The sequence below is a fragment of the Pempheris klunzingeri genome, chromosome 15, assembly GCF_042242105.1.
Source record: "Pempheris klunzingeri isolate RE-2024b chromosome 15, fPemKlu1.hap1, whole genome shotgun sequence".
In the NCBI taxonomy this organism is placed as follows: Eukaryota; Metazoa; Chordata; class Actinopteri; order Acropomatiformes; family Pempheridae; genus Pempheris; species Pempheris klunzingeri.
In genome coordinates, this window is record NC_092026.1 from 22,379,141 (window position 1) to 22,390,417 (window position 11,277).

The window sequence follows — 11,277 nt, forward strand, 5'->3', positions numbered from 1 at the left end:
TCTATCATATTCAAATTGGAAACATACTTTGTTGTTTTTATTCTCTTGTATATGCTGAGTGTCAGATTGTCTTCATGACTAATGTAATCTTAGCTGTTGAGTGAGACTTCACATTGTACACGGATCAAGTGTTTCTCTCTTACTGTCTCTGACTTGATTTTGCAATTAACAGCTGTCGGGATTTTCTTGCAGCAGAGGCTGGTCTGTGAAAACTTTACACATCTGTGAACAATATGTATAGAGCAGAAATGTTCCTGCCCAATGTCAGGAAATGTTTTTGGGTTGATTGTTCCTTTTCAAGGGAAGAAAAGCACGATATCCCCTGCTAACTGGGAGTCATTATGTATTTACATCTGCTCCTCAGGCCAATAATTGAGGTCTATGTCAAACAAGCTAGTTGAAATAAGTCTCATTTTTTGGGGAGGGTATCTGAATGATTTTGCACCTGTTGACTGTCGCCAAAATATTCTGAGCATGAAGAAGAGCTCGAATCTTCTCTTGATTTGTGGCACAGTGGTATCACTCATGTCAGCACTGAGGGCTTGGGGCTGCACTCGAAAGGAGACTTTGTTCTGACTTTTCGTGAAATCTACACTTTGGGTCACTGAGACACCAACTTACGAGTACGCATTTTTTGGTATGACACAAAGCTCGGGCAAAAATTCTTTTGGTTTCTCCCTTTTGCTCTCAGTCAACACTGCAGGAATTTTAAGTCCTAGAAAGTTGCGGCACACGGCCACACCTCCGCCTCGCTTTGCAAAGCGTGATTTGTGTATAATTTGGCCCAAGGATATCAGAATGACTCACTGAGTTAGAATGAGATATTTGTTAGCAAATAATTTGTTTCCTGTTGTTACGATGACTACATGACCCAGCAAAGAGATAGCTGCTTTAATTCAACATCTCAGGCTGCGTACACAATTCTGAAACCATCAGTTCTCTTTTAGATCAACACTGTACATTTATTTGACTGCTTTATTAACACCTGTAAGACTGTATGTATCTCCCTCCCTCATGTACCACTTCTCTCCTCACCAAACTGGTTGGCCTATGTTTATATATGACTGACCCCACACACCTGACGCATTTCCTCCATGGTTGAGGTATTTATTTAGATTGCAGTCTGGAGTGCCTGATACCTTCCAAAAGCACAACCATCTGCTCCTCATTTGCCGCTCAAGGCTCAAGGGCTAAAATACTGGTTTGTATTGGAGGAGACGTGAACGTGAGATTCTCAACAACAACACCCCTGATCTTATCTCCAGCCAACTGTAGATTGAATCATCATGAAATACCTCTGCTGTGATAATTCCATTTAACCGGGGTTAGTGTAGTCTTATCACCATTTAAACCAATTGTGAACTTTCCTAATTCCCCCTAAAAGATTGAAAGACACTTGCTTCGGTAGACCCCTCTGACTGCCCTGATCTGCCCAATGGAGGTTATTACCAATCGCCCACTTAAGATGGCAGAGTCTCTTGCGGCAGAAGGTAAATGTAAGCCCTTGCTCAGGCCAAAGCATCCTTTAGTGCTCCTGGAGCTAGAGGGAGATTATCATGTCAGGAGTAATCCGACTCGGCCCACAAGCACAACTATGGAGGAGGAGGAGCAACAGTTGAGGGGGGGAGGCAGCCAGAGGCATCAGAGAAGCTCCCTGCTCCGCTTACGGTAACCACGCTCTCCCTCCTCACCCTAACCCATCTTCTCAACCCTCAGAGTTCCCTTCCTTGGAGCTGAAGAGAAGACCTGCTGCTGGAAAAGGGGTAAGGAGATGTGTATTATCTGTCCAACAGTGCCGTTGTATGGGGATAAAATGATCTGAAGTGGAAGTAAAGTGGAATTTCACAGCAGATGGAATAAAATTTAAGGCATCAGTTTATTACATGATAGCTTTCCACTGTTTTGCTCTGTTCCTCTGTTTCAGGTTCAGGTTTGTGTTAAAAGGCGGAGAAGAGGTTCTGTGTAGAGAAGCATGATGACAGAAGTTTTTTGACGTGAACCACTTGCCAAGTTGGGGGCTTTTCTAAACACACAGCTCTCCTGTCTTTGAATGGATCAAGTGGAGTGCCATGAAGCGCACACTTACATTCAGAGGAATGTTGATCTCGATCTTTGCAACATAAAAAAGTTCTATGGAAGTGCAAATATGATGAAAAAATAATCCAGCCTGGACCTGAATCAAGTCAGGACACCTCCCCTACTTGCAGGCACAGGGAGCTGTGATGATTTCCAGGGAACAAGCAGGACTCCTGCTCGCCTGTGATGATGATGGACTTACCCAGCCAGCACTTGCCTGTGGAGGTCAGCTGAAGACGACGCCACGCAGCTAAGTCTGGATTAGCCGGCCGAACGGTAAGGACACCACATCTTCTTTTGTTAGTTTAAGCCGGCAGCTTATGGGGAAGGCGTTAGGTGCCGCTGACAGAGATGCCTCACCAAGTGCTTGAGTGGCAGAAAACACACGTTGGATTATCTGTATCAACAAGCGGCCCTTGCTGGAACCGCATGTCAATAGTGCACAGCGGCCTGTCACGAAATGTTTGCAGAGCGGTTCCCGGTGATTACAAGGGACATGCCACTATATTTGAAAAGCAACAAGATGAATAAGTTATTGTTATAATTTTTTTTGCAGAATTGAACAACCTCTCACCACACAGACAAGTTTGTTTTGTCAGGGAGGAATATTTTCTCTTCCTGCCACTTATCCAGCATGGTGGTTTGCCTCATTACCATGCGTAATTGCTCCTCACGTAGTCTCTGGCTTTCCTCACCCCCAATTTGGAGCACTACTTAGCCATTTTACAAAATAGTGATTTCAGATAATTATTTTTCTTTGCATCTGTCATTTTAGAGATTGACATTTTTCGCAGAGGTGCACCTTTAATAGTTTAAATAATTCACAGGAGCTAGATGAAATTGCAAAAAACCTGTCCTCTAAAAATACAATGGAGAGAAGCAAACTTGATGATACTCACTATGAGCGTTTTACTGAAGTGATGATCCCTTCTCACTAAACCCATATCATATGTTGAGATTATACTGTATCTAGCAGAGCCCCAAGAGGCCGGATAGAGGTTAAGCCTGAAGTCAATTGAGCCGTTCAACTTTCATAACCTGCCAAAGCGGGTCATAACTGGGAAGCAGAAGTGATGTGCCACCCGTCATTGTCTCTTATTGACTCTTTCTTGAACATATACTTTGTGCATGCAAATAATTAACGTTAGTCATTTGAAGAGAGGATTGGCTTGTAAAGGAGTAAAATCATCATATTTGAGATGTTTGTACTTGCTTGTGCTTGCTGGCGTGGGTCATATTTGAAAGTGGTATTCAGCGTGTGCCAGATGGAAGTCAATCTTTTGTAACAGCAACATCAACATGTTTAACATGGGTTTAGAGGCAATGCTGTTGTGTTAAAAGAGGATCTGGCATAGACAGATTAGCAGCCAGAATAGCAGCTCACGGAGTCTTCTTTAGAAAGTAGCCAAGACAACATCAATCTTAGTCCCGGCTCACACAAAAATGACGAGGCGAGGTGACGTTCCCCTGCCAAGCCTCATGCAGCCTCTTTGTCTGACAGAAAGGCTATTTGGATGCATGTCAGGACTATACCTTGACTCAACTCGTCCCATAATAGCAAAGGACGGACAAATGGGGACAGGTGTCAAATGTAATAGTGTCTTCCCCTTACACCTCATTAACGCCACTCTAACAGCAACAGGTTTGAGAGGTGAGATTTTGTGCTAGGCTCTTGGGTCACTGGATTAATCTTTATAAATCCGTGGGATGTGATAGTAGGGCTTGTGAAATAAAATACAATCTTTTTGACCACTCACTTACATCCAGTAGATTAAAAAGATGCAGGAATCTTGTTTGCTGTTTTATAGAATGTGTGTAAAAGGTATCACGATTTTTCTGGCGTCACGTACAGATGTTTCCCTTTTTTTTCCCTCCTCAATAATAAAACAACAGCTTTCTCACTAACAAGAAACAGGCTTGTTTTAATTATCCTATGGTTACTGAGTGACAGAACACGAGCCAACCGAGGCGGTTGCCCAGCAAAATTACAGCGCAGTCTAACCTAAGCCTTTTTCAGTTGCATTAGAACCAAGGCTGGATTTAGAACAGCCAATCCTGGCTCAGAACATCCACTTTATTTTACAGGCTTTTGGCCCACCCCGATGCCAGCACAACAGATCTAACTAACTAACTGAGCTTGTCACTTTTCTGTCACTCTTTTTTTTCTTCATTAGTCTGACTTAAAGCAGGACAGGCTTTAGACGAAGGAGAAGCGTCTGCTGCTCTCTCGATGGGTCCTGCATGCTGGCCTAACCCCTGAGTTAGAGGTGTTGATGGATTAACAGACGCGCACACACATACAGCAAAGCCCAGGCTCTGCCACCAGCACTGCAGCCAGGTGTTAACCCACGTGACTGCAGATAAAGCCGGCAGGCATTAGTACTAATCCCGCCCTGATCTTTGGAATATGTCCCTATTACCTCTCCAAGCACTCTCTAGCTGTCCCCAGGCCTCCTGATGCTCACTTAAGAGGGAAAAGACAAGACAATGCCTCTCTTGGACTCCCTAAAGCACGTTGTTTCCTTGCAACAACACAGTAGGTGCCTTTCCCGCTGTTTGTTATGCTCCTCTGCTATCTTTTCAGTGCAGGTATTTATGGGGTGTGTTCACAGTAGTGCAGAAACAGCCTGTCACATGGGTGGAGCTGAGCTGAAACAAACACAGTGTGGTAATAATGTTCTGTAGGTAGAGGCCTCAGGTTGTGCAGCGGAAAGTACACAATGGTTAGACGTGTGGATATTTCTAGATATCAAGAAGCAGCACTATTATGTAAGCTGGATTATCTAGTGTTATGTGATGGTGCTGTTGGGAGTGTGTGTGCGCCCTCGAAGTCAAGTGGGTGTCTCGACAACAATGGGAGGTTGGACTTTGTCTCGATCCCACCACAAGCCCGTGTCATATGATTTAGGGAAAAGGGAAACCATGCAAGTGCTGCGTGTGCGCGTCTATGGTATGTGTGAGTCACAGCGAGGAAGAGTGAGGGAGACAGAGCAGGCTATATTGAGGGAATGTATGGAAACAGTTCTACAGAGTGGTGAGACATAAAAGTTGGTATCTGCTTTTTCCAGCACAAAGACGCTCTTCACTCGTTCCTGTCTGTGATCTTCTCTCGCTGTAATCATGTCACACTGGTCAAGATCCAAGCAAGCAACAAGAAGGCACCCCCTGTCTGCCGGCTTCATTCAAAAGTGTCAACCACAGACGCCCCTTATCCCCATTTTGACAGATCTCTAGTTCATCTTCCATAGGCTGTGTGTTGAGTGTCTCCTTCTGGCATGGGAGGGAGGGGAGAACACAAGTGCCATGCTGCTGTAATTACATTACCACCAGCTTAGCAGCGCCATTGCAACTGACCCAATTATTCCTCGAAGACATCAACTTTATTGTGTCATTTGATATAATGCGATCTTTGAGCCATAACAAGAGCTTGGTTGAGGGTTGAGGATCCAACTGTACGATGCAGGGATTGGAGAATACATAATGTCTCAGGAATGGCTTTGACAGATTGAGGAATTCTTGGCTTAGAGCAGTTCACTTTCATGGTTTGCCTCAAACATGTTAATGATCCTCTGGGACTGTTTTCACTGTGTCGGTGGCTCTTCAGGTGACACATGGCTGACAGTAAGCGTCAGATAAACTATTTCTTACATGCCTCATCTTCACTCCCGCGTTCACTACAAACACAACATCCTGATGAGAACTTTCATGCGTATGAGCTTTTTCTTTTCTTCTTGTGAATAGATACTTTTCTTTCGTTTGTTTTGGGCCTCACACGTTCGTCCGGCCTTATCTCCACACACAGGAGCCTGCATGGGCACATCGCCATGCTTTGTGAGGGCCAGACATGCTGCGCCTGTGTGGGAGCTGTTTTAGTTGTCTTAGCGACTCATCTGCACTTTTATGTCTCAGTTTGAGGATGGCTTTTCCTTCTGCTGGAGTGTCCTCTGGGGTTCCACTATATCCTCTGCGTTGTTGCTCTTATGTTTTTGCAGGAAAACAGCAGCATTTGTCCTTTCAGGAAGTGGACCACTCATTCATGTCTTTCCATTGCTCTACAAAGAAAACACCAGTGCCCTTTCCCTCTATCAATATCTGTATATTTATGATAGCACGAGCTAGTGGTAGATAAAATGCCTGTACTGATTAATCATCCGTAACCATCCGAACAAGCTGCAGAATGCTCCTTGGCACTTTTATTGGCGCCAATTGACTGCAGATGGGACTAATGTGTTTCTGAGTGGAGCAATTATGACAATCAAACCGTCTTCAGGGGCATGAGATCAGTGTTTGATGACCAGGCTTCAACCAGTGTGACTGAGACATGGGAGGAATCATCTGTTTTTTCGGGCTAATTGTTTTATTAAGATGAGCCACAGAACCAAAAGGCCACAGGTGCTGATTTATCACGGCTGTGTGAAACAGCTAAACACTGAGGATGAGTGATTATCCCGAACTGACCTATTAATAGCATAAGAAAACAATGATCTCACCCGTTGCCATATATCATAACAAATTGGCCTCTTTTAAAATGAAAATGTATCATATTTAGAGCAGGAGCTCGAAGATTTCTGGTGTTAGGAGTTGGTGTTGAACCAACAGAAACAAAATGAGACTTTCCATTGAGGCTTCTATCTATCACGTCTGCTGATTAAAAATAACAGTGAAAAGCGGTGAAAGTCAGACATATAGCCGGGCACTGAGCAACATTCTGCAGGAGCCACAGCTCCACGTTTGATTTACATAGACTGTGTCAAATGGGGTTGTTAGGTGAAATGTTTGACTTTCAAATGAATACCATTCTACCCCTTCATTGTGCAGAGGCCGCTTACCACGTCAAACCCATATGGAATTATGAGTGATGACTCAAGCTTTGACTGATAGGATACCTGTTTATTCCCTGTTTATTCCACTGCAACTCATGTGTGCAGCTTCTTTGTATTTTTCCTCTGCACTATCCAAAACAATCAGACGCAGTGGAGTAACTATCTGAATTTGCGAATTTGAGTTTTACTCGTTCCCAACAAAAATTCCACCAGAAAGCCCAAATGCTCCTACTGTTTTTACTATTTTTCAGCAATTCTTCTTATAAATGTGATCTGTGGGAGTAACTCACATGCTGAAAGTGCAGACATCCAGAATAAATTTCATATTTTTGCTTCTACGCTAAAGTAGACAAAGATATGTGACATTTTGTCCCATTGTAAACACTCCAGCAGCCTGTATATGTACACTACACAATCCTGTCTGGCAAAACACTTTGTAAGGCCGGTCTGGATTTGCTGTTAGTCACTGTCAGTATACCATTTCCGGCTCTGGGGAAATGTTTTGCTCACTGGTGACATGATGTGAAAAAACACAAAGAGGTGAGCTTGTAAAACTTCTCAAATACCTGTGGCATGACAATAAGGAAACACAGGGTTTAAAACTTTCAAATTGAATTTTGTGGCTGCTGTGGTGCAGGGTCTATTGAAAGGGGGGGGGCACTGCAAGATAAAGGGATATACATACACACACATGTTCACTGAGGCCTCATCATACTTAGCACTGCAAACAGGAGTGGTTAACAGATTCCCAGCGACGAAGGGATGAATTTTCCCCCTTTAAAAGGATGTTCAGACCTCCAAAAAAGAAGCCAACATTCTCATTCATACTGGGTATTTCTGAAATGATGCACTGAATGCGATGTTACTTTGAAGAGGTTTCAAGGGTGAAGAGGTTGAAAAAAACTCATCCAACTCATTCAGTCCAGCCTTCAGTTCAAATAAGAAATTGCAGTTGTGTTTTTTCCTCTTCAGCCAGCAGCCATTAAACACACACCGCATTCTCAGGTGTCAGCAAGGGATGTCAAGCTCGCGGATCATGAACCCACTTAAAGTGAAAATGAGCTGACAGCAGAATCAGAAAAAGTAAACTGGCGGTAAAATAAAAGCCCTGTTGAGAGAGGTGGATTTATGAGAAGGTCAAAGAAATGTTCACCGTGCTTTAATGTGACAAGCCGAGAAGATGGTATACAGTCCAAGGTGTGACTGTTTGAACATGTCTGACGTTTGTCCGTCTTGCCTCTCTCCACAGAGTTTCAATGCTCCTCCACGTTCTAAGATGAAGTTATGGAAAGGTGCTACTTTTGCCTTCATGCTCTGTGGCGCAGCCCTGTCCATCATCCTCGTTAGAAACATGGCCACAATCGGACAGTTCAAACCCAGGACAAAACATCTGTACCCGTCTTCATCCTCATCAAGACCATCTTCATCTTCAGACTCAACATCTGAGACCTCACCGCCATCGCCCTCATCATCACCAGCAGAATCGACAATGTTTTCTCGGCAGATCGGAGGTCTCCATCGGAGAACCCGCTCAGCAGACGAGATGAACTCTCTCCTCTCAGAGTGTGAGATAAACTGTTATAATCTTTCTTCCTTGTCTGGTCTGAGATCAGGTGTCGTGTGAAAGGGCTGCTGGGTTCAGACAGAACACTTAGTACCTGACTGTGTTGTTTATAGAGCAGGTTTTAATGCCTCACAATAAGCTGCGGTCAATTAGCACCTCATTGTTCACTGGCTCTCCATTATATAACCATTCTAACCTCCAGGAGAGCATGATATACCCACTGTCCTTTGGTTTCACATGGCCTCACTGAAAGGCATTTGTCAACTTAAATGGGCCTCAGGGAATTCTAACAACTTCTGCGATTCTGATAGTGATAAGACTAGTTTGTCATTATGTCAGATAAAATAAACATGTGTTCACCTGTTTGCTCATGATTTTTATTATCCTGCCAACCACAGTTTGCTATCTCTGTAGACCATCTTTCCTGTTCATCAGCTTATTGAGAACTGTATCCATAACATTTCAAAGAAAGCTGATGATCCCCTTACCACCTGTCTATTGACGTTGATTCATCTCCTCTCTGTCAGTTTCCATGATGTTCCAGAGCTTCACCGAGGGCGAGCTTCAGCATGTGGTTGGGACCTTACTTGACAGGAAGAGAAGGAAGAGCCGGCGGCTGGGCGACAAGCAGGCCAGAAGGACTAAAAGAGCCCGGAGGCCTAAGCCTTGCTCCTTGAGGGAGCTGGAGCTGACCGTGAGCGAACTGGGTCTCGGCTATGAGAGCGACGAGACCGTGCTGCTGCGCTACTGCAGTGGGAAATGCACGGCCCACCGGCACAACTACGACATCACCATGGAGCACATGATGCGGACGGGTTTCAGGAAGAAGGGCCGCAGGGACAAGGTTAGCAATGGGCCCTGCTGCCGGCCGACCGCATTCGAAAAGGACTTTTCCTTCCTGGACAACAGAAGCCGCTATCACACAGTGCGGAATGTGTCAGCGAAGAACTGTGGGTGTGTATGACCCAGAGAAATGGACTCATGACTTCTTCTTGCTGCTCTCAGCCTCTGTTGGGACAGTTCAACCTGGATGCTGTTTCAAGACGAACTGTGGAATATAAACTCAAGGAGATGGGGAGAAAAGAATGGGAATATGTTTCCGGCTGCTCCACGACGGCCTTCTTGTGACAGGCAGACTCTTGACTGTTTTGGCGTCTGTCAACAAAAAATTGGGAATGAATTTCATGGACAGCAAGTGCTGCATTTGTGTGGATTCCATGTAATGAGACAGAGAAAATGACTGTTCATCCCAAAAAGTTTTTATTATCTTTTCTATCTGTGTAGTAACACTGTAAACTGTGGTGTAACAACAAAGTAGCAACATTATGTTTGTGATATAACATTTGAGTTGTAGTGCTTACGATAGATGAGCTATGCACCATGGTGGACTAGATTATTGCTGTTACACTGCAGATCCATGAATATTAGCTTCAATAAGTCCAAATCTTGTTGTTTGAATGATAGTAAATCACCTTTCAGGCAAAAATCTATTTCAAAGACATGAATAAAACAGAAATATGAATCCATGTAATGGCAGGACAGTTTGGACCTTTGACCTAAGACGATATCTAGTGATCAGCTGTCTCCAGGAAGTTCAGTGACTTAAAGGTGTGTTGAGTTGTTGTTATCACAGGTCATTGACTGTGTGACCTGATTCCCTACTTGTACTCCCTACTTGTATGCATTAATGTTACTGACTGCAGTGTTATTACACAGGTAAAAGAACACATGTTGTTGATAAGACTTTGACGATGGAAGAAAATCATTTTCTATAGCCCCAGGTTTGATACCCACCTTTAATTATTTTGTTTTGTATATTGATGTTATGTAGATTAACAATGAGGACCTGTTTCAAAACACACAAATACTCTCTCACTTTAGTACTAGAACAGCATGAAAATGTATTCCATCTGCTCTCCAGAGAATAACACATCACAATCAAAGAAACTGTCATTTTAAGTCCTTTTTTACACTTTTTTTCCAAATAACCCAGTATTGTAATTACCCATAATCCTCTGGAATTATTTTCCTCAGAGAATTGCCAAAACACAAATCAACACGCATGATGAATTCACAAACCTAGTTCCATAAACATCTCACATCTCATGTTCCAGGTGATATAACCTCTTTAATATCGTCTCTGGATGTAATTTGCGAACGTTTACACTCAGAGGTTTTAGATAATCTGAGGCTCAAGTGTGAAAGAGAAGAATGCTTTTTGTAATCAGTAGTGGCATGTTTTTTTTTGTCGCTGACAGAAAAATAACTATGAAGTAGAGTCGGGATGTGGAAATGTGTTTGCACCCATCTATAAAACCCTGTTACTTTCTATGATCCAAAGCCCACAGTGCAGCCTTTTACTGGCCCATCAAATGCCTCCTTGTTGTATTGCCTGGTAGAGTTTTAGGGAAAAATAAGCTGTTGAAATTAATAATGAAGCATCTTTTTCACCTTCGACGATCTTTACTTGGATTTAACCCATTGCAACTGTTTGCCTGAAGTACAATAAATTATGTATTTTTTTGTTTTTTTTTTCCTGAGGAGGTGCAGTTTGGGGCACGGATGCGGTGCATCTTTATTGTAGTGTATATTGTATTTATTTGGAAAATAAATTATGGTTTTGCATATTTATTTAGATTACCACACAGAGACAGGACAGCTTATTACCATTAAGCAACTGTGCCAAAAAATGTTTTAGCTAACATTCTACAATGACTGCTGAATAAACATAATTTCAGAGGTACTGATGTTCATCATTTTTCCCCCAACTATCAACCTTTGGGTGTCAAATACTCTGTACTCTGATTGTATTTA

The 11,277-nt window shown here is 43.2% G+C and overlaps 1 protein-coding gene across 2 annotated transcripts; it reads left to right on the plus strand.

Annotated features, from left to right (window-relative positions):
* The first annotated feature begins 2,019 nt into the window (after window positions 1–2,019).
* On the plus strand, window positions 2,020–10,072 carry LOC139214663 (neurturin). 2 transcript variants are annotated; one of them, XM_070845568.1, is made up of 3 exons: window positions 2,020–2,352; window positions 8,149–8,464; window positions 8,991–10,072. In XM_070845568.1, exons 2-3 carry the CDS (start codon window positions 8,176–8,178, stop codon window positions 9,425–9,427), a joined length of 726 nt encoding a protein of 241 aa, XP_070701669.1. In that variant the 5' UTR covers window positions 2,020–2,352; window positions 8,149–8,175; the 3' UTR covers window positions 9,428–10,072. The 2 variants fall into 2 exon arrangements, with proteins under 2 accessions (XP_070701669.1, XP_070701670.1); XM_070845569.1 differs by lacking the exon at window positions 2,020–2,352 and adding an exon at window positions 4,528–4,612.
* Window positions 10,073–11,277: the final 1,205 nt, after the last annotated feature.

Bases quoted from the DNA above. Each gene is read 5' to 3' on its own strand.
- LOC139214663 (XM_070845568.1), top strand. From the start codon at position 8,176: ATGAAGTTATGGAAAGGTGCTACTTTTGCCTTCATGCTCTGTGGCGCA. The intron at 8,465-8,990 runs GTGAGATAAACT...CCTCTCTGTCAG, and splicing joins GAACTCTCTCCTCTCAGAGT to TTTCCATGATGTTCCAGAGC.